This window comes from Erythrolamprus reginae, chromosome 9 (assembly GCF_031021105.1).
Source record: "Erythrolamprus reginae isolate rEryReg1 chromosome 9, rEryReg1.hap1, whole genome shotgun sequence".
Classification (NCBI taxonomy): domain Eukaryota; kingdom Metazoa; phylum Chordata; class Lepidosauria; order Squamata; family Dipsadidae; genus Erythrolamprus; species Erythrolamprus reginae.
The window spans coordinates 43,561,326-43,584,701 of NC_091958.1; the positions used below are offsets into that span (position 1 = coordinate 43,561,326).

A 23,376-nucleotide genomic window follows, 5' to 3' on the forward strand; every position below is an offset into this window, starting at 1 on the left:
GTTTGGAGAATGCAGGCTAGGGAAGCTCATTTAATAAAACATGATTTGATTCTGGTTTATTGCCTCAATCGCCGTAACAATGAGTCATGTTTTTAGAGCAAGGGGAAAAAAGGTGATTTGGAAAGGAATTCTTCTCCTCACCCCAACTTCAGTCCAACTTTGGAACTAAACCTGGAAACTTGACTGTAAAAAATATGACTTTAACAATCGAGTTGTCGAAGCATGGAACTCATTACCGGACTCAATAGTGTCAACCCCCAACCCCCAACACTTCTCCCTTAGACTCTCCACGATTGACCTCTCCAGGTTCCTAAGAGGCCAGTAAGGGGCGTATATAAGTGCACTGATGTGCCTATCGTCCCCTGTCCAATTGTCTTTCCTTATCTCATATATCATATATATTCTCTCCTTATCTCTTATATCATATATATTCTCTCCCTCCCATCTACTTCTCGTCTTTTTACTTTCTATCGTTATATATATTACTTAAAGTCTATTCTCTTCCATATGTATTGTATATTGGACAAAGAATAAATAAAAAATAAATAAAAAATAGGAATTACAAATCCCTCAACTGATGTCCACCCCATCTTCCTAAATCGTACTAGTCAGACCAGTGAAGGAATCATAACATGCAGAGATAAATTGATACAATTGCAATATTGACCCCTTGTTTTTTTTAATTTTATAGTAATTGTCTGCAATAGAGTTAAATAACATTTAAAAACCTCCTTTGCACGCATCAAGAGAATTCCAGAATATGTACAAACATAGGATCTTTTCCATGTATGGTGATGTCTGCCCGCTTGTCTATTGGTCTTGCTCCATTTTTATTTCTCTCTCTATCTCTATCTCCTCCTCAAGGAAGAAGACGTGAAAGAAGTTGTTGGAACCACCAAGGGCCCCAGGCCAGCCCTCCTTGCTACGGCCTTGCCATACCCCTCATCTCCTTGCAGGAGTTTAATACAAGAATGGCACAAAATACATCTGACCGCTTCACAATGCTAAGTCACAAACACAACAGAATGGCAGTGAAGGTTCCCCAAAGACGTTGATGGTTCAAGTAGTGTTAGAAGGATCAGGAGAAGGGTCCAGCTGAGCTCTGGTGATCATCCCACCACCAGCAAACCAACCAGGTGAGTGGTGGATTATTTTGGCGAAGAAGGAGCATTCCTTTAGTAGGGCTGATCTTCAACAGGAAGAGTCTCGCAATAGTTTGTCAGCCTTGGTTGATCTCATAAACAGGATCTGGTTATCCCATAGGTGGGAGATCACTCGGAAATTCTAGATTGGGAAACTTTGGGAGAACGTGGAGGGGGGATGGCGGGATTTTAGAATAAGGCAATGACGAAGCATGTTTGTATAGCTGCCTCAAGGTCAACTTGGTTGGATTCAAGACGTCACCAAGAGAGAAGGGTCAATTCTAGCAACGTTGGTGGAGATGAAGGGAACATAAAACGGGCCACCTGGTAAACGGAACATGGAAATGCCAGATTTGCATTTTGATGCTGAATCCTTTGCTAGCCTCCCTGCCTACTCACCGCATCCTATCCTGTCTCACCTGTTGATTATTATCATTATTATTGTTATTGTTGTTGTTGTTGTTATTATTATTATTATTATTATTATTATTATTATTATTATTATGTCAGTACAACACAGCAAACGAGATCACTATGCTGGATTTCGTATTTGATCACCAGTCGGGCGCTTCCCAAGCACCTAGGACTGCGTGATGTAGCGGCGAATTATGTTTGCCGATCCCAGTAAAGCAGCCTTTTGCAATTGACAGATGGAGATTTTGTCAATTCCGATGGTTTTCAAATGTCCGCTGAGATTCTTTGGTACTGCGCCCAGCGTGCCAAGTACCACTGGGACCACTTTCACTGGCTGATGCCAGAGTCATTGCAGCTCGATTTTTAGATCTTCATATTTCACTAATTTCTCTAGCTGCTTCTCCTCAATTCTGCTGTTCCCCAGGATTGCAATGTCGATGATCCATACTTTCTTTTTCTCCACAATCAGGATGTCTGGTGTGTTATGCTTCAGAATTCAGTCAGTCTGAAGTCGGAAGTCCCACAGTAGTTTTGCTTGCTCATTTTTGACCACTTTTTCGGGCTTATGATCCCACCAGTTCTTTGCAACTGGTAAATGGTAGTTCCGGCACAAGTTCCAGTGGATCATCTGTGCCACAGCATCGTGTCTATGCTTGTAGTCAGTCTGTGTGATCTTTTTGCAGCAGCTGAGTATGTGATCGATTGTTTCATCTGTTTCTTTACAGAGTCTGCACTTTGGATCATCTGTTGATTTTTCAATTCTGGCTTTGACAGCATTTGTTCTAATGGCCTGTTCTTGTGCCGCCAGTATTAGTCCTTCTGTCTCCTTTTTGAGTGTTCCACTTGTAAGCCATGACCAGGTCTTTTCTTTATCCACTTTGCCTTCAATCTTCTCCAAGAACTGTCCATGCAATGCTTTGTTCCGCCAATTATTATTATTATTATTATTATTATTATTATTATTATTATTTATAAGATTTGTATGCAGACCCAAATTACAACTTCCAAATTACAACTTCAGGGCCTGCTTTGGAGGCCAGCCCATTTTCTCATCCAGAACTTGGCTTCCAAGTGACTTGCCCAGTCCCAAACACAGTAGGGCCAGGACAAAAACAACGACAACAACCAAGATTAACTTTGTGAATAAGTGAGTTCCGTGGAATGGATAATGTTTCTCTTGTGTCCTTAGTCCATTTTGTCTTCCGTCCAATCAAAAAGGATAGTTGTTGTCAGTTTTTAGAGGGGGTTAAGGTCATCAAAGCAGTTATCATAACCTTAGATAAAACAGAAAGGAAGAAAAGGAAGGTTTCACTCAAGACATTATAGATTCTTATCTGTTTTTATCCAGTAAGAACTGTGATGAAAAGATTGCCTAGATTCATGTGTTGCACTCCACCATAAATAGCACTAGCAAGAGTACTTATATACCACTTTATAATGCTTTATAGTGCTCTAAGCTGTTTACAGTGTTAACCTATTTTCCCCCAGTAATCTGGGTCCTCGTTTTACTGACCTCGGAAGGATGGAAGGCTGACTCAACCTTGAACTAGTCAGGATCGAACTGCTGGCAGTTGACAGAGTTAGCCTGCAATATTGAATCTAACCTCTGCACACCCACAGCTTAAATCACAGTCTGTCCTACACAGGGGTGGGCTACTATCCGGATTGGGGGGGGCACAGTGGGGTAGCGAAAATGGAGCTCCACCCCAGAGCACCCAATTTGCACTGAAAGATTGATTTATTTTATTTATTTATTTATTTTGTCCAATACATAATACACATTGAAGAGAATAGATATGTAATAATATAAATAAAGAAAAGAATAGAAGAAAAGATATAAAAGTATAGGTGAACATATTTGAAAGGAAGAAAAGATAAATGAGATAAGGAGAGACAATTGGACAGGGGACGGAAGGCACACTGGTGCACTTATGCACGCCCCTTACTGATCTCTAAGGAACCTGGAGAGGTCAATCATGGATAGTCTAAGGGAAAGATGTTGGGGGTTAGGGGTTGACACTACTGAGTCAGGTAATGAGTTCCACGCTTCGACAACTCGGTTGCTGAAGTCATATTTTTTACAGTCAAGTTTGGAGCGGTTAATATTAAGCTTGAATCTGTTGCGTGCTCTTGTGTTGTTGTGATTGAAGCTGAAGTAGTCATTGACAGGTAGAACGTTGCAGCATATGATCTTGTGGGCAATACTTAGGTCGTGTTTTAGGCGACGTAGTTCTAAGCTTTCTAGACCTAGGATTGATAGTCTGCTTTCGTAGGGTATACTGTTGAAACAAAATGCACAAAATGTTGAAAGAAAGAAGATGCTGAAAGAAAATGCAGGGCGTCCTGCATACGCCACACCCACAGTGTGGTAGTACAAATTTTGGTAGCTCTTCACTGGTCTTACCCCATGCTAAACCAAAAGTGAACAAATTATGTAGTATCTTAGTGCATGAACATAGCTATATAGTTTGGCATAAACATAACCCCTAAGCCAGTCTTTCTCCATATGAGCAACTTAGAAGACAGGTGGGATTTCAACTCTCAGAATCCTCCAACCAGAAAACCTGTATTCTTTTTTTTCCCCTTAAAAAAAACTGTCTTTATTTCCATGGACAAATAGTGGCCTTCCCCATTTATAGATCAACACGTTTTTCAACAAGTGAACACGAAGTCTTGGTGGGCTGTCACCAGCCTGTTTCCAAAATTGGCCGTCCAACTGTATATAGGAGGTAGAACAATGAATCTTCTAACAAAATTAACCAACGTGAAATAGTTATTCACTAGCTCCCCGTGTTTTTATCCAGGTTTTGGAGCTCGCCTTCAGCATATCATAATCAGGTTTAGTGTCAGTTCAGCCAAGGCTATTTCAAGCTAAAAATGGCACATCCTTCCTTAAATTATATCTGACTGGAGTTCCTAATATTCCTGGATCATTAAGAGATTCGAACCAGAATACCTCCGGGACCGCCTTCTGCCGCACGAATCCCAGCGACCGGTTAGGTCCCACAGAGTTGGCCTTCTCCGGGTCCCGTCGACTAAACAATGTCGTTTGGCAGGACCCAGGAGAAGAGCCTTCTCTGTGGCGGCCCCGACCCTCTGGAACCAGCTCCCCCCGGAGATTAGAACTGCCCCCACCCTCCTTGCCTTTCATAAAGTTCTTAAGACCCATCTCTGCCATCAGGCATGGGGGAACTGACACATCTCCCCCGGGCCTATACAGTTTATACATGGTATGTTTGTGTGTGTGTTTGCTTTTAATAATGGGTTTTTTAGTGTTTTTTAAATTATTAGATTTGTTCTTACATTGTTCTTGTTATTGTTGTGAGCCGCCCCGAGTCTACAGAGAGGGGCGGCATACAAATCTAATAAATAAATAAATAAAATAAAATAAAGATTCATGCGAAGACAAACAAAACACTTTCCTCAAAGTTGGCAAACCGCCTTCTGAATTTTGCCCCAACGTTAAATCTCCCAACGCAATGAATCATCTTGAGATGTACACACTTTTTCTAGCTTAGCGTGTTGCAAGAGTTCAGGTCCTACATTTTATGAATCCCAGTTCGTATCTTCACACTTAGTCTGAAATCAGCCTGTTGAAAAATTGAAGAAATGAAGAAACTTCTTGGGTGAGAAGCAAAACATTTTCAAAGGGGGAAATACCCCAAGAAAGTCCAGTCGTTGTTTTGGAAAAGAGCTTTTGGGGTGACCATGATTTAGATAATTGAGAATATCTATAGACAACTGTGGTTCAAACAAATTATGGCTGATGATTATGTGATTTCAGCCAGTGGCTGGCTTCACACAATGCACTAAGCCAAGTTCATTGACTTGGGCTTAGTATGATGTAACACTGTAGTTTATAAATCCCATTTTGTAGCCTAACTTTTAAGGAAACTAGCTGTTGTGCCTTTTTCACAAACTAAGCTTACAAGAAATGCAGTGTGTGATCCCCAACCAGCATTATACCTCTGGTTGTTTTACGTATGAAAAATAACTAATTATTATTTTTGCCAAGAATATTCATTTTGGGGGAGAAATATCCCCCCCCCTCAAAATTGAAGAGTTTTGCTGCAATCAAAACTTTGGAGAAACTTCACCAGCTTGGTGCTACAACAGGAAATTACCACATTTTAATTTTTCGGTTTTTTTAAAATCTTATTTTCCATAACGTACCCTTTTTTCTTTGTAAAAAGTATCAGTTATCATTTTTGTCATGTTTATTATGTTTTTTTTAATATAAAAAAAGCATTCCTCTATTTCCACAGTGACAGAAACTGAGGTAACATTTTTAACACAGGAAAAAATAATAATTAATAATAATCCCAAATAGCTTTCTTAGATGGTGGAGAAAGTCCTGAAGAGAAAGGTAAATGACAAAGATGACGTAAGAACATCTCATACTTAACACGCACCCCCTTTTTTTTTTTGTTCCATCCCTACAATGTTCCCTTAGCAGCCCCTCAGCCCAGATGTGGGGGAAAAAATGAAACCCGAACAAGGTTTATATATTGTTCTGAATCCTTATCTACATTATTGCACAAAAGATCGAGGATGATGTGGTGCCTAAGGCATAAAGGAGACATTGCTGCTAATATTCTAAATTCTGTGCCTATATCTAAAAAATAAAAATTCTAGCATCCAGCACCCTCCCTCAAGAGGCCCGTGAAAGAATGGGGCAGCACAAAGAAGAGAGTTGAAAAAGAACCCCCCCAAAAAGCTGTGTCGTAAAACCCACCCCACTCCCAAGAGATTCTGATGTGGTTTGGTGAGACATAAAAGACCGACAAGCAAGGAGGGACGGTGAGAAGGAACACGACGGGTTTAGATCCCGCACCAAAGCTGGTGGAGATATCTGGTGTGGCTTAAAAATTGAGAGCTTGCCTGGAGGCAGAGGCAACTAGAAAAGGCAGTCAGGTGGTCCCTGGTACTCAGCATCCCCTTTCGGACCTCATCAATATCTCACCCCCCAAAAGGATGGTGGCTTGAGGTTGTCTTGTGCTGCCGAGCGTCTGGATTTAGAGACCGTTGAGATCGATGGGTCAGGCGAGAGGACAGAGGTGGGAAGTGCACGCTGTCCGTTGGCAGCTGCACAGAAGACACACCTTTGCTGTTCACACCCACCCACCCACGCACAGACATACACACGGGCAACTCGTACATGCACAAATCTGGTAAAAAATAACCCCAGCTGTTGGGTAGGGGTACCCTCCTCAGTTTAGAAGGAGGTCAATGGATGGCAGCCACTTTTTTTTGTCTGGGGAAGTTCTGGGTTTTTTTCTCCTTCTTCATTTTGTAAACTGTTGTTGCTTCAGAAAAATAGCATTGTAGCCCTTTGTGTGCAGGAGATGGAGCCTTGGCAAGGTACGAGATGCAATCTTGCCCACAGCAGACCCTCAGCCCCATTGAGAGGAAAGGGGGAAATGCTAGCTGTGGACCCAAGGGTTGGGCTTCTCTGTCCCTTCCCCCAGTTTGAACTTGTGGGGAGAAGAGTGGACCACAGAGACCATGGTTAACCAAGAAGCGATGCCTCCATGTCTACATTCCTCTAGAGTTCCCCTAGGGGACAGCTGATTCTTAAGAGAAGGGCCAGTGTACAGGTCAGTTATTTAGGTTGATGGCAAAGGGAGGGTCAGGATTGGTCAAAAGCCCTTGGTGAAAGGAGTTTACAGGAGCCCCTTTGTAGGAAGGTAGTCTATGTCCCAATCATCTGGTCCCAAGGTCAAGATCCATTGCAAATCATCTTAGCATGAGGTCAACCTTCATCCAAATCACTTGGTCCCAAGGTCAACCTCCATTGCAATCATCAGAGCCCAAGGTTCAACCTTCATTGCAATCATCTTAGCATGAATGCAAAGAAGGTTGACCTTGGGCGCAGATGATAGCAACGGAGGTTGAGCTTGAGCTCCCCAATCATGTGGTCCCAAGGTCAACGATCATCCCAATCATGTGGTCCCAAGGTCAACCTTTATCCAAATTATCTGATCCCAAGGTCAACCTTCATCCCAATCATCTCAGCTCAAGATGAACCTTCATCCAAATCATCTGGTCCCAAAGTCAACCTTTATCCCAATCATCTGGTCCCCAAGGTCAATCTTCATCCAAATCATCTGGTCCCAAGATCAACCTAAACCTGCAGATGGGTTGTTCAGCTTCCACTCACCATAGACTTCAATGCAGGAATGCCCAACCTTGACATGTGAATAACAGAACAACAGAGTGGAAGGGACTTTGGAGGTCTTCTAATTCAACCCCCTGCTCAAGCAGGAAACCCTATAACATTTCAGACAAATGATTGCCCAATCCTTCACACACACACACACACACACACAAAAAAAACCTCCAGTGATAGACCTTCCACAGCTTCTGGAGGCAAGCCATTCCACTGATTGTTCTCAGTCAGGAAATTTCTCCTTAGTCCTAGGTTGGCTGGCTGGGGAATTGTGGAAGTCCACAAGTCTTAAAGTTGCCAAGGTTGGACATTTCTACATTAATAGGAGTTGGTCCAAAACATCTTGGAAGCCAGAGGAGGAAACAGTTGAATTGCAAAGTTGGGTTGCCCAGCTGAGGCCCTCACATCACAGCCACACACATCCCTTTCGACTTTTTTCTTTTGAAATAATGATCTTGGCTGATAATTTTTCCCCCATCCCTTGTTACTGGTTCCTAGCATTGTCATGGCCACAGAGTTGCCAAGGGAACCTTCTGCTACAGACAACATCTGCAGATTATTTACAGTACCTAGCGTTGGGTCCTTTGGGAAGCCTGTGGTTCTGTTATCTTTTTGATAGTTGCAGGTCCTCTTAAAGCCCATTCCTCCATCTACTCTCCCTTCCTCTTCTTGGCGAGTTTAAATTCCACCCAATCTTCTCCCAGAATGTTTAGCAAAGTAGAAATCTGGAGACCTATTTTTTGGGGGGGGAGAGTCTTTCTTTAAGAACTTCAGGTGCTGCTTACAACACATGCAGAGCAAGAGAACTGGGACAGCTGGCCTAGGATCTAAACGAAGGCAAATTAAACGGCTGAAATCATATAAAATGGCCAGGATTGCAAGATTACAGGGATCTCACCCTGAGGGAGACTTACGTAATCATGTGTTACCTCGTTTGACATCTTGGCGAGCTTGTCCCAGTCTCACTTGAAATTGAAGGTAAAAATGGGTTACCGATTTGGGACTCTGTAAAAAATTGTTGTTGTCTTTCTTTCTTTTCCATCTACATGTTGTGTTAGGAAGGGCTAGTAAATCCTGGTGTAGAAACTACCCTACTTAGAAGAAGGGCTGTAGGGAGGGATAGGGGATTTTGTTCAACTTTAGTGATATTAAACCAAGTCACTACAGCAGCATGTCTCAACCTTGGCCACTTTAAGATAGGTCAACTGCCTGGGGAATTCTGGGAGTTGGTCCACCTATGTGGCCAAGTTTTATAAATGCTGCACTATAGATTTCCATACCCTGTTTTCCCCAAAATAAGGCATTCCCTGATAATAAGCCCAATTGGGCTTCTGAGTGCATGGCAATAAGGCCAATCGCTTATTTCTGGGTTCCAAAAAAATAAAGACAGGGTCTTATTTTTAAGAAAACATGATAGATGGATGGATGGATGGATGGATGGATAGATAGATAGATAGATAGATAGATAGATAGAAAGATAGATAGATAGATAGATAGATAGATAGATATAATGATAGATAGATAGATAGATAGATAGATAGATAGATAGATAGATAGATAGATAGATAGATAGATACTGTTTCCTCCAAAATAAGTAATCCCCTGATAATAAGTCCAATCAGGCTTTTGAGTGCATGGCAATAAGACCAAGCACTTATTTCAGGGTTAAAAAAAATATATAAGAGTCTTATTTTCGGGGAAACATGATGGATGGATGAATGGGTGGATGGGTAGGTAGGTAGGTAGGTAGTTAGATGATAGATAGATAGATAGATAGATAGATAGATAGATAGATAGATAGATAGATAGATAGAAATAAGACATTTCCTGATAATAAGCCATGCATGGCAATAAGGCCAAGCACTTATTTGAGGGTTCAAAAAAAATATAAGACAGGGCCTTATTTTGGGGAAAACATGATAGGAGCAAATTTGCAAAGGCTTCCAAATTCCATGCCCAAACATAAAAAGGCACACCGAGGAACTCAACTGTTTGGGGGTTTTTAAAAAAAATAATCCGTTCCTAACCCACTTTTAGGAAAGAGGAAAACCCAGTGAAGCACAGGTTTCTGAAAAATTCCCCCTATAAAAAGGCAAGTAGAACATTTTACAGAGCTTGCTTTGGGGGTTCACAGAAAGGAAATGCGTGTGACCCCCCCAAAAATTATCAGCCAAATTCACCTTTTAAGAGATGAGTTTTTATTAACGGCTACGCTATCCATTAAGGAAAGACGAATCCAAATAATTCTAAGTTACTTTGGGATACTGGGATTCTCTGGTGGATTTTTAAAAAATACTAGAATGGGCCAAAATTCTATCTTCCCAACACTGACAATAAAACAGACCAGGTTTAGACCAAACTGGACATTCATAACTGAATTGGACCCCTTTCTCTGCTCATGAAGGATTTTAGCACCATTCAGAGTCCAAATGACCTTGGTTCTGAATATATAAGAATCTTTCTGGAGAAAAGGGAGTCTACATAGAAGTTACACTCTACACTAGAGATCTTCAAACCTGGCAACTTTAAGACTTGTGGATTTCAACTCTCAGAATTCTCCAGCCAACATAGCTGGCTGGAGACTTCTGGGAGTTGAAGTCCACAAGTCTTAAAGTTGCCAGGTTTGGGGACCACTGCTCTACCCCCAAGGCTGATACTTCCATATAAAGAACACAGGGTTCATATTCAAAACACGTGAAGAGGATACTACTTTCTCTTACCTTAATTTGCGTGGAATAGCTCAACATTTGGCAATCTGAAATTTGAAGGACACATTTCAAACCCATTAAACTAACTTTTCCCAATCTGGAGGTTTTTCAAGATTCCAACCTCCACAATTCCCCCCAGCCAACATAATTGAGAATTCTGGACATTGGTCCAGACATCTTCTAGAGGAGAATGTGGATGCCACCGAATCCAAGGAAGGTCTTTCTGGGATTTGCTTGGGTTGCTCAACATCCATCAACATTGGCCATAATGCCTGGATTGCTGAGGCTGGTAGCCCAGGGATATTTGCTGGGCCTTGATGTTCCTGCTTGTGACTTACGGACACTTGAGAAACTACTACTAGAAGAGAATATTTGCAGCTCATGGGTGAATTGTGGCGTCTGAGCTTGGTTGTTTTCCTACAGATGTTCCGACAGATGTTTTATTACCCAACTAGGTAACATCATAAGTGGTAGAAGGGAGAAGGGTTTGATTCAGTGATGGGCTCCTACAGGTATGCAGAATCGGTAGAAAAAATTTGAATTTTTTTTTCTTTTTTCTCCTTCTGGGCTCGGGGTATTTTTTTTCCTATCGCAGTAAATGAGGTTGAATGTGTATAATTTTGGAAGAGCTGTGCGTGTGTGTAGATACACATACAGTTTATATAAGTAGATAATGTATATTTTTGTGTGCCTGTGTGTAATATGGATGTACACATATGGCATATATACATAGAATTAAATAGTATGTTTTGGATGTTCAGTAATAGTAAATAGAGAGGGAAATTGTATCTCTTTAAGGCGAGGAGAGGCCAGGCACCCTAACCGTAACCGAAACCCTTGACGTGAGTGACCTCAAGTTGGCCACCTTTAAGCCAGTCACATGACCTTTAAACCACCCCCTGAGCACATGAACATCAAGCCACTCCCACCTGGTCACATGGCTGGCAAGCCACACCCACAAAATAAGCCATGCCCACAGTGTGGTAGTAAAATTTTTTGCAGCTCTTCGCTGTGTTTCTATGGCTGCCCCGGCCCTTTGGAAGCAACTACCTCCTGATGTCTGTACTGCTCCCACCCTACTTGCCTTCCAAAAGGCCTTGAAGGCCTGGCTTTGCCGGCAGGCCTGGAGGCCATGAGAATCAACACCAAGCCATGGCCGAATTGCAATTGTTTAGTATGTAGGTGCATACGATTGTATAGTTTAGTTGGGGGTTTCGCGGATTAGTTTAATTCTGGTTTTACTGTTTTGTATTGTTTAATATTTGATTTATTGCATTATTTTACTGTTGTAAGCCTCCCTGAGTCCCATGGGACTGGGCGGCATGTAAATCAAATAAATTGAATTGAATTGAATTGATTAAATTAAGTTGAGTTGAGTTGAGTTGAGTTGAGTTGAGTTGAGTTGAGTTGAGTTGAGTTGAGTTGAGTTGAGTTGAGTTGAGTTGAGTTGAGTTGAGTTGAGTTAAATTAAATTAAATTAAATTAAATTAAATTAAATTAAATTAAATTAAATTAAATTAAATTAAATTAAATTAAATTAAATTAAATTAAATTAAATTAAATTAAATTAAATTAAATTAAATTAAATTAAATTAAATTAAATTAAATTAAATTAAATTAAATTAAATTAAATTAAATTAAATTAAATTAAATTAAATTAAATTAAATTAAATTAAATTAAATTAAATTAAATTAAATTAAATTAAATTAAATTAAATTAAATTAAATTAAATTAAATTAAATTATAGCCTGCTCAAGGTCAATGGCTTCGCCAGTCCAGATCTGGAAGATCAAACAGCCAGTGCATCCACCTGACATCTTAGGACATGGGGATTGGATAATTTGCCCAGGGGGGAGATGAGGGAGGATTTGGGGATTCTTTATACAGTGGTACCTTTACTTAAGAACATAATTCGTTCCGTGACCAGGTTCTTAAGTAGAAAAGTTTGTAAGTAGAAGCAATTTTTCACATAGGAATCAATGTAAAAGTTCTTGGGGGCTGTGCAGCAAGCCAAATCTCATGATATTTTGGCTATTTTTGCTGGGATTTTTGCTTCCGAGCATGCGGGGGAACAAAAACCCCATCGATTTTTACCAGGAATCTGTCCATTGTGCCATTCCCAGGCCGATATATATCAGTCATGTCATTTCCGGGCCATTTCCACTGGGCAAGCCACTAAGTTGGTAATGACCTTTAAAGCCCTACATGGCATTGGGCCAGAATACATCCGGAACCACCTTCTACCGCACGAATCCCAGCGGCCGATAAGGCCCCACAGAGTTGGCCTTCTCCGGGTCCCGTCGACCAAACAATGTCGTTTGGCGGGCCCCAGGGGAAGAGCCTTCTCTGTGGTGGCCCCGGCCCTCTGGAATCAACTCCCCCCAGAGATTAGAACGGCCCTCACCCTCCTTGTCTTTCGCAAATTACTCAAGACCCATCTATACCACCAGGCATGGGGGAGTTATGATATTCCTTCCCCTAGGCCATTGCAAGTTATGTGTGGTATATTTGTGTGTACGTTTGGTTTTTATAATAAGGGTTTTAGTTGTTTTATTAAATTGGATTGTTACATGTGTTTTTTATCATTGTTGTTAGCCGCCCCGAGTCTGCGGAGAGGGGCCGCATACAAATCCAATAAATAAAATAAATAAATAAAAGATATAAGCAGAGAGCAAACGTAGCTATTATTTTCTAATTATTATTACCTAGTTGGGTCTTGAGAGTTGGTCCGCAAGAAAACAACCAAGTTCAGAGGGCAACAAAGACCCACAATTGGGAAACTTCTTCTCCTTCTTCCCAGCATACTGTTCACACAGGCAAAGGTAGGTGCAGTGGACCACTCAGACATCTGGACCAGCCCAGACAACCTACCCAGAGACATGGGATGGTGGAAATCAGTATCTCCCCTAGCTTGTGAGCTCTCAGTGGCAGTCCCACCCAAACCCTTTCGCCCTCTGTGCCAGCAGACCTGAGTGTCCACTTTGGTCTTCCAGTTTGACCCTAGGAACAAAGGGGGGAAATATTTCTTTTCCTGAGCGGTGAATGGCCGCACAACACACAACTACCGTAGACCGGATGAATGGAAAGACACAGAGATGCACGTGTACACACACCCATACACGCACACACACACGAGAGAGAGAGACACACAGAAAACATTTGCTACATCAGTGGCACCAAATGCTTCCCTAGCCACACTGTGAAAGCTCAGATCTTCCCAGCTCATCATTTTAAGCTTCCCCTGGACCAGACTTATTCAATTCGGCAGCATGAAGACGGGTGGATTTGAACTCCCAGAATTCCCCAGCCAGCCAGGGGACCTCTGGGAGTCGAAGTCCACCTATCTTACTATGGCCAACGTGGAGAAATGCTGCTCAGAAGCCTATGTCCATCCGAAACCAGGCTGTCCTCCCTACTGGGAAGAGGCATGGTTGACGAGAGGACAATGTGGTCTGCCTTAGTCAGGAGACACTCTCCCCCCCCTCCTCAGAGGACCTCCAAGAGGTCACCTTGAATCTGGGTCAATGGCGTGCCAAGGTCCACCTCATCAGCCTTCTCGTGGGGAGAATACTTCCTAGCCCCGTTTCACAGGCTGTAGGCCACAGAGGTCTCTCGTACTTCGAACCTCCACGAGAACTTCTCAGGGAGCAAACCCAGCTTCCTGTCTTCTCTGGGGGGCCACAACTGACTCGAAGGCCAAGTCCCCTGCCCCAGATATCCTTCATCCACATTGGATGGGAATTCCCATGTTCCCCAGCCAGCCAGCACAGCAGGGACGATGGGCATTAAGAGGTCCGTGACATCCGTCAAGAGGTCAGCAAGGCAACTCTCGTGGCTCTGGTTCGATTCTTTGGCAGGGGAGGGTGAGGAGCCCTATTTTCCCAGCCAGAAAGGCTACTGCCCTATTCTACACCCCTTCCCTGCAAGTCCTTCCCTCTCCTCCCCTCCCCAAACTCTCCTCACCCCACCCCACCCCAGCTACACAACAGTCGCTTCTGCCTGGATGAAATGGGTGCCACAAGCTCACCAATTGTTCCAGTTTCCAACACCACCCACAGCGACCCCACCCCCACCCACCCCAGTCCTTTTTCTGCATCCCCCTCCCCCCCTCCTGGTTTACACGCCATGCCTATTTCTACCGTGGCCTTAGCTGCGCAGCCACGAACCGTTTGCATCGTTCAAACATTGGATAAATCATCTTTTCCCCCTTCCCCACCCCCCCCTTGGTTCTCTATTGTATTGTTTGCTTGTTGTTCAGAGGGATGGAAATCCCAGTCAGTCAGAGGATCTTTTGAGTGTGTGTGTGTTTGTATGTGTGTTGTTTTTCTTTTTAAAAAAGGGTCCTTCTACACACCACCTGTCCCAGGGCAGAAGAAGATACAGTGCTGATATCATAACGTCAGCTTGGCGTGCGCGCCACATTCTCCTCAGACGCAGATCTCGATGGCGGTTGCCAAAACCATCTGGCCTTTGGCCTTGTCTGCCCGGCCGTCAGTCCTGCTTCCTCCGCCAGGGGAAGGGAGGCCAGGCTCCGAAGCCGCCAGCCGAGAGACGCTGCCCTCCGTCAGGATGGTCCTTTTCAATGGAGTCGGGGTGCAGCCGCTGGGCATCTCGTGGCGGTGCGGGCCAGCCGAGAGCTTGTCCCCGGTGTGCTTGCGGGAACGGTAGGACGGCCGTCGGCGCATCTCGGACATCAGGTCGTACTTGATGAAGAGAAAAAGCTCCTTCACCGGGCAACGTTTCTCTGGGTCGAGGGCCAGCAAGCGTTGAAACATCCGCAGCGCGTTGTCTGTGAAGCGGCGCCACTGGGAGGGGACGCCCGCCAGGCGCCCCTTTTGCCACCTCACAAACTCCTCAAAGAAAGAGTCCGAGGCCGTGGCCGCTTCCCAGGGGAAGTTGCCGGTCAGCACGCAAAAGATGAGCACCCCGAAAGCCCACACGTCGATGCTGGCGTCCACCATGAAACCCTCTGCTCGGCCTGCCTGGCACACCTCGGGCGCTGTGTACGGGATGGTGCCGCTGATGCGTTTCACCCGGCACCCCACCTTGCGCGTCATGCCGAAGTCGGCCAGCTTGACGCGCCGGCAGTCACGGTCAAACAGGAGGACGTTTTCCGGCTTGATGTCGCGGTGCACCAAGCTTTTGCTGTGCATGTAGTCCAGCGCCAGTCCCAGCTGTTGCACGCAGCGCTTCACCATGTCCTCTGGCAGCCCCACCTGCAGGCAGACAGAGATATACAGTGGTCCCTCTACTTAAGAACTTAACTCGCACCTGCTATCTCATGCCTGTATATGTTCAGAACTGTTTGATGTCCTGGGGTGGGAATAGACATTCTTCGGTAAGAAAGGCAGTACAGTGGTACCTCTACTTACAAACTTAATTTGTTCCGTGACCAGGTTCTTAAGTAGAAAGCTTTGTAAGAAGAAGCAATTTTTCCCATAGGAATCAATGTAAAAGCAAATAATGTGTGCGATTGGAGAAACCACAGGGAGTGTGGATGCCCTGTTTCCTCCCAGGAGATTCCTAGAGAGGCCCCATGGAAGCTTCTCCCTGCCTTTTCCGGCCCTGTTTCCTCCCAAGAGATTCCTAGAGAGGCCCCACAGAGGCTTCTCCCTGGCTTTTCCGGCCCTGTTTCCTCCCAAGAGATTCCTAGAGAGGCCCCACAGAGGCTTCTCCCCACCTTTTCTGGCCCTGTTTCCTCCTAAGAGATTCCTAGAGAGGCCCCACAGAGGCTTCTCCCTGCCTTTTCCGGTTACAGTTTTGGAGGCTCAGGTTTGTAAGGCTTGGGAAGAGGCAAAAAAAAAATATATCTTGAACACCCGGTTCTTATCTAGAAAAGTTCGTAAGTAGAGGCATTCTTAGGTAGAGGTACCACTGTACATTAGAATGCAAATGATTGTCATTGTAATGCATGGAGGCTCAGGGAGGGCAAAAAATGGGCCTGCTGGAAGCTCAGGAAGGCAGTAAAGGTTCCGTTTCTGGCCTCCAGGGGGCCCATTTTTACCCTCCTAGAGGTTCTAGAGCCCGTGGAGGGAAAAATGCCTCCTCCACCACTGGTGATGCAGGAGGCCGACTAAGCCACACCCACCCTGGCCATGCCCACCCAGCCACTGGGCAGAGAGAACCCCTTGCTCAAAATTTTGAAACCCATGTCTGGTTCTCTCTGTTGCTTAAGACCTTGCCTCAAAGCTCCCAGGGAATCCTTGCCCCAGGGAAGGGATGGGGAGGAAAGACAGGGACTGCCTTATGCCGCACGAATCCCAGCGGCCAGTTAGGTCCCACAGAGTGGGTCTTCTCCGGGTCCTGTCAACTAAACAATGCCACTTGGCGGGACCCAGGGGAAGAGCCTTCTCTGTGGTGGCCCCGGCCCTCTGGAACCAACTCCCCCCAGAGATTAGAATTGCCCCCACCCTCCTTGCCTTTCGTAAGCTTCTTAAAACCCATCTCTGCCGCCAGGCATGAGGAAATTGAGATTTCTTCTCCCCCTAGGCCGTTACAACTGTATACATGGTATGTTTGTATGTATGTTTGGTTTTTATATATTAAGGGGTTTTAATTTGCTTTTAGTATTGGATTATTGTATATTGTTCATGATTGTTGTTAGCCGTCCCGAGTTTTTGGAGAGAGGCAGCATATAAATCCAATAAAACTTGAAACATGGGAGTTGAAATAATAAGTGTTGGTGATGATGATGATGGTCTTTGCTCTTGACGATTCAATGGTCCAGAACTCTCCAATAGCAATGGCACTTAGACTTATATACCGCTTCATAGTGCTTTTACAGCCCTCTCTAAGGGGTTTACAGCACCAGCATATATTGCCACCACACCTAATCAGCAATGGCACTTAGATTTATTTAGTCACTCATGCCCCCATCACCTCGAGGCTCGACTACTGTAATGCTCTCTACATGGGGCTACCTTTGAAAAGTGTTCGGAAACTTCAGATCGTGCAGAATGCAGCTGCGAGAGCAATCATGGGCTTCCCTAAATATGCCCATGTAACACCAACACTCCGCAGTTTGCATTGGTTGCCGATTAGTTTCCGGTCACAATTCAAAGTGTTGGTTATGACCTATAAATCCCTTCATGGCACCGGGCCAGATTATCTCAGGGACCGCCTTCTGCTGCACGAATCCCAGCGACCAGTTAGGTCCCACAGAGTGGGCCTTCTCCGGGTCCCGTCAACTAAACAATGTCGTTTGGCAGGGGCCAGGGGAAGAGTCTTCTCTGTGGCGGCCCCAGCCCTCTGGAACCAACTCCCCCTGGAGATTAGAATAGCCCCCACCCTCCTTGCCTTTCATAAGCTCCTTAAAACCCACATCTGCCATCAGGCATGGGGGAACTGAGATATTCTTTCCCCCTAGGCCTTTATAATTTATGCATGGTATGTTTGTTTGTATGTATGTTTGGTTTTACAATAAGGATTTTTTAGTTGTTTTAGTATTGGATTTACATGCTGTTTTTTATTACTGTTGTTAGCCGCCCCAAGTCTACGGAGAGGGGCGGCATACAAATCCAATAAATAAATAAATATATATATACCACTCCACAGTTCTTTACAACCCCTCTCTAAAAGTCCCCCCAACAATCTGGGTCCTCATTTTACTGACCTCGGAAGGATGGAAGGCTGAGTCAGCCTTGCACCTGGTGAGATTCGAAGTGGCAAATTGCAAGCAGCCGGCAGTCGGCAGAAATAGCCTGCAATACTGCACTCTCACCACTGCACCACCTTGGCTCATATCTTGGTTTCCAGAAGCTATTTCATGGAAGCTTGATTCAATTATGATAATAACAATATAGACTGGGAACCCAATGTGATATTCTCATCTGGCCTCCAGCTTCCTCTTGTATTCTGCACAGATGTTACCTTTGATCTTCCCACGGGAAGATTTCAAGGCTGGGCAGCGGACGATTAGCGTATCCCTCACACACTATTGCCATCAATGGCCCTCCTACCTTGAATTGGTTTTCGCTTCTCTATCCCCCCCTCCTTCTTCTCCCTATCCTCCTTCCTTCTATATCTACTTCCCTCCCTTCACAACCCCCTTCTCCCACTCCCCAATTACTACATAAGTAGAGTGTAAAAAATGTACAATATGCATATCTCTTTTGTCTTTCTGTATTTGGTTTTTATTGTATATATTTAATAAATTTATTTTCAAAAAAAAGAAAAAAAAGAAAGTAGTGCAACATCGGAAGATGTGGAACCTGCAGTTCGGCAGTTCAAATCTCACCAGGCTCAAGGTTGACTCAGCCTTTTAACCTTCCCGGATCGGTAAAAGTAGGACTCCGATAGTTGGGAGCAATATATGCTGGTTAGAAGGCAGCATTCCGGGCTCATTGTGCCAACAGCTAGCAGTTCAATCCTGACTTAGATAAGATTATCTTAGGCGCCCCGAGTCTACGGAGAGGGGCGGCATACAAATCTAATAAATAAATAAATAAATAGATTGATTGATTGATTGATTGATTGAATGAATGAATGAATGAATGAATGAATAAACAAACAAATAAATAAATAAGCCTTCCATCCTTACAAAGTCAGTAAAATGAGGGCCCAGATTGTTGGGGGGCAAGAGGCTGACTCTGTAAACCGCTTAGCGAGGGCTGGTAAACACTGTGAAGTGATATATAAGTCTTATTGCTGTTGCTATAATCTTGGTATTCTATTACAAGACATCTTGCCTCTCCTTCCGTTCAGGGCAAGAAGGGGCAACCCAAGCCCACCTACCTGGGGAGGAATGATGTCAAAAAGGTCCCCTCCAGGGGCATATTCCTGAGCAAAGACATAGCAGTCCTCCGTCTCGAAGACCACATCAAACACTTTGATGATGAAAGGGCTGGAAGAGAGCGTATTGGTGATGCTGAACTCTCTCAGGAAATTCTTCAGTTTGGTCTTGTTCTTGTTGACAAATTTCAGAGCCATCTTGGTGCCTGTGGGTGGAGAAGACGGGGCGAAGAAGAGGATGGTGAGCAACTCCCTGGATGATGGGGACCAAGGAAATAAAATGGTTCCAGGAATCACTGCCCAGGTAAGATGGAGAGATATTTTGGTGACTTTCGGCGATTTTCTGCTTCCGCGCATGCGCAGAAGCAAAAAAAATGGCCGAAATCTCGCACGGCTTCACGGCTTCTGACAAGATTTGATTCCTGCACATGCGCAGAAGCCAAATCTCACTCCAAAGTACATGGCCCCCCACCAGACACATGCACACCCCTGCCAGTCACCCGAGCTGTGCACGCATTTGCACCAGTAATGGCGGTAAGTTGGAACCACCCCCAGGTCCCTTCCATTAATCTATTTCTTCCCCTCTCTCTCTTTTTTGGCCATTTTTAATCAATCAGAAAGGTGCACAGTGGTACCTCTACTTAAGAATGCCTCATCTTAAGAACTTTACTAGATAAGAGCTGGGTGTTCAAGATTTTTTTGCCTCTTCTTAAGAACCATTTTCTACTTAGGAACCCGAGCCTGGAAAAATTTCCGAGGAAATTTGAGAGTGGCACGAAGGCCCGGCCAGTTTCCTGCCATTCCTCCTTTAATTATCCCGGCCATCTCGGGCTTTTCTGGGCTGCCAGAGGAGCCTTTCGGTGGCAATTAAGGAGCCGTTGGCAGTCCAGAGCAAACGGAGCATTTCCCATTCTCTGGGCACTTGGAGAGGGAATAAACCTCAGCCCAGAGCGAACGGAGTGTTTTCCTTTCTCTGAGCGTCGCCTCAGAGTCCCTCTTTTTTTTTTAAGTCTTAAAGTTTTGGATTTTTTTGATTCCCCTCACCTCACTTTCTTCCTTCGGCAGCGACTGTCCTCCTCCTCCTCTTCCTCCTCCTCCTCCCACCCAAATTCCAAGCTTTTATTTCTTTCCTAATGGGTTTGCACACATTATTTGCTTTTACATTGATTCCTATGGGAAAAAATTGCTTCTACTTACAAACATTTCCACTTAAGAACCTGATCACGGAACGAATTAAGTTCTTAAGTAGAGGTACCGCTGTATCTGAGGGAGGGGAGGGGAGAGAGAGACATCCTATTTTGTCCCTCCCTGGAACTCACCTGTGCTCTTATGGGAGACCAGGTCCACCTTCCCGTAGGTTCCCTTCCCCAGTTCACGGATGAGGTCGTAGTGCTTGTTGATGTCCGTGCCGGAAAGCGTGCGAATGGCCAGCGACTGCATGTCCTCCGTTATCAAGGGGACGCCACAACAGGCCAGCTTGCGTGACGGCTCTTGCTCGATGGAGGCGGCACTCATGGTCATGCTGAAAACAGGAAAGAGGGAGGTTTCACTCATCCGTCATCGAAATCGGTGGGTTGCGGTCATTAACCGGCACCAGGAAATGGGCGTTCCAGTATCCCAAGCAAAATAGACAGTGTTGGGGTCATTAGGAAAGGTACGCACACAGAGAGAATGTTGGCTCAAAGAGAATATGCAATTTTAAAAAAAAATATGCTAAGGTGCTTGCACAGGCTTCGTAGGTGAGACCAGAGAGCAGAGAGATTAACAACCTGGTTAGCGTAAATGCTAAAATAGAAAGATGGATGGGTGGGTGGGTGGATGGATAGGTAGGTAGGCAGGTAGGTAGGTAGATATGGATAGGTAGGTAGGTAGGTAGATAGATAGATAGATAGATAGATAGATAGACAGAGAGAGACAGAGAGACAGAGAGAGACAGAGAAAGATAGGTAGGTAGGTAGGTAGGTAGGTAGGTAGGTAGAGAGAGAGAGAGAGACAGAGAGAGAGAGACAGATAGAGACAGAGAAAGATAGATAGATAGATAGATAGATAGATAGATAGATAGATAGATAGATAGATAGATAGATAGATAGATCGGTAGGTAGGTAGGTAGGTAGGTAGACAGAGAGAGACAGAGAGAGACAGACAGAGAGAGACAGAGAAAGGTAGGTAGGTAGGTAGGTAGGTAGAGACAGAGACACAGAGAGAGACAGAGAAAGATAGGTAGGTAGGTAGGTAGAGAGAGAGAGAGAGACAGAGAGAGAGAGACAGATAGAGACAGAGAAAGATAGATAGATAGATAGATAGATAGATAGATAGATAGATAGATAGATAGGTAGGTAGGTAGGTAGGTAGGTAGGTAGACAGAGAGAGACAGAGAGACAGAGAGACAGAGAAAGATAGGTAGGTAGGTAGGTAGGTAGACAGAGAGAGAGAGAGAGAGAGATAGAGAGAGAGAGAGAGATATGGATGGATGATTAGATAGAGAGAGAGACCGGAGAGAGACAGACAGACAGACAGACAGAGACAGACAGACAGACAGACAGACAGACAGACACAGACAGAAAGATAATGGTGGCTACAATGATAACATTATCAAAGTCATCAAATCTCAGGATAATTCTTTTCAGGACTTTTGTTTTTCTACCACTGGTGTGTGTGTGAGAGAGAGGGGGGGGGATGCTTATCAGAAGCATATTTAGGTAGAAATTCAAAGCAATCAATCGCTGTGTTTTATTTACTTGCAAAGAGCAATCAGTAAGTAAAACTGTAAAAGTTGGAAACTTATTAAGTAAAATAATCATTAAGTAAAAAAGTAGCAGCTGGAAAGTTATCAAGGAGAGACGTAACCTAGAATTAAGGAGGGATTCCCTGGCAGTGAGAACAATGAATAGCTTATCTACAAAAGTTGTTGCTGCCCCCATCATATCAGCAGTGGCTTGCTCCCAATTCAGACCAGCTCTTAGAGGCAGTAGCACTGGTGGTGTGAGGCTGCATCCACCTGGCCGGGGTGCTTTTGCACAAGGGCGCATGTGAACCGTTAGCAAAATAATTTAGAAACCAGCACTGCATCACATTTTTAAGAAGAGACTGGAGGGGGTTGGACTAGAAGACCTCCAAGGTCCCCTCCCTGTTATACTCTTACTGTTGCATCTACTATTAAAAGGGATTGAGAAAAACATACAGAAACCCAACTTCCTTAAAATAATGTTATACAAGGTTAATCCTATATTAATTTAATCCTATTTAATCCTATGTTATGGGAGGTTAATCCTATATTTTCACCCAAACTGAACATGCATATGTATTTTTACCCACAAACAGGCTACTGGTTCAAAAACCAGCTCTTGGAAGTTGTTAATTCAAATGGTTGCGTAGAATCCCAAACAGGGTACAACAAGGATCATTGGCTGGGTTCCCACAAAATCCTACACCCAGGTAGTCAGAAACACAGTCCCTTTATTTATTTGTTTGTTTGTTTGTTTGTTTGTTTGTTTATTGATTGATTGATTGATTGATTGATTGATTGATTGATTGGATTTGTATGCCGCCGCTCTCCGTATACTCGGGGTGGCTAACAACAATGATAAAAACAGCATGTAACAATCCAATAATAAAACAACTAAAAACCCTTATTATAAAACCAAACATACACACAAACATACCATGCATAAATTGTAATGGCCTAGGGGGAAGGAATATGTCAACTCCCCCATGCCTGGCGGTATAAGTGAGTCTTGAGTAGTTTACGAAAGACAGGGAGGGTGGGGGCAGTTCTAATCTCCGGGGGGGGAGTTGGTTCCAGAGGGCCGGGGCCGTCACAGAGAAGGCTCTTCCCCTGAGGCCCGCCAAACGACATTGTTTAGTCGACGGGACCCAGAGAAGGCCAACTCTGTGGGACCTTATCGGTCGCTGGGATTCGTGCGGTAGCAGGCGGTTCCAGAGGTAATCTGATCCAATGCCATGTAGGGCTTTAAAGGTCATGACCAACACTTTGAATTGTGACCGGAAACTGATCGGCAGCCAATGCAAGCCACGGAGTGTTGAAGAAACGTGGGCGAATCTTGGAAGCCCCACGATGGCTCTCGCGGCTGCGTTCTGTACGATCTGAAGTTTCTGAACAGTTTTCAAAGGTAGACGCATGTAGAGACTGTTTCAGTAATCGAACCTCGAGGTGATGAGGGCATGAGCAACTGTGAGCAATGACTCCCTGTC

At 44.3% G+C, this 23,376-nt stretch overlaps 2 protein-coding genes across 3 annotated transcripts in view; one reads left to right on the forward strand and one right to left on the reverse strand.

The window, feature by feature from the left end:
* XPO6 (exportin 6) overlaps nucleotides 1–23,376 on the forward strand; it is a 242,455-nt gene that overhangs the window by 16,449 nt on the left and 202,630 nt on the right. The window contains exons 2-3 of the mRNA XM_070761004.1: nucleotides 865–1,136; nucleotides 19,357–19,468. Of these exons, the coding sequence (XP_070617105.1) occupies nucleotides 19,403–19,468 (66 nt within the window). The 5' untranslated portion in view covers nucleotides 865–1,136; nucleotides 19,357–19,402. The remainder of the gene's footprint in view (nucleotides 1–864; nucleotides 1,137–19,356; nucleotides 19,469–23,376) is intronic.
* Nucleotides 14,862–23,376, reverse strand: part of SBK1 (SH3 domain binding kinase 1) — a 100,664-nt gene continuing 92,149 nt past the window's right edge. For both annotated transcript variants that reach the window (XM_070761006.1, XM_070761008.1), the window contains exons 2-4: nucleotides 20,484–20,686; nucleotides 19,168–19,370; nucleotides 14,862–15,650 (exon numbers count right to left, since the gene is read on the reverse strand). In XM_070761006.1, the coding sequence (XP_070617107.1) occupies nucleotides 14,862–15,650; nucleotides 19,168–19,370; nucleotides 20,484–20,686 (1,195 nt within the window). The remainder of the gene's footprint in view (nucleotides 15,651–19,167; nucleotides 19,371–20,483; nucleotides 20,687–23,376) is intronic.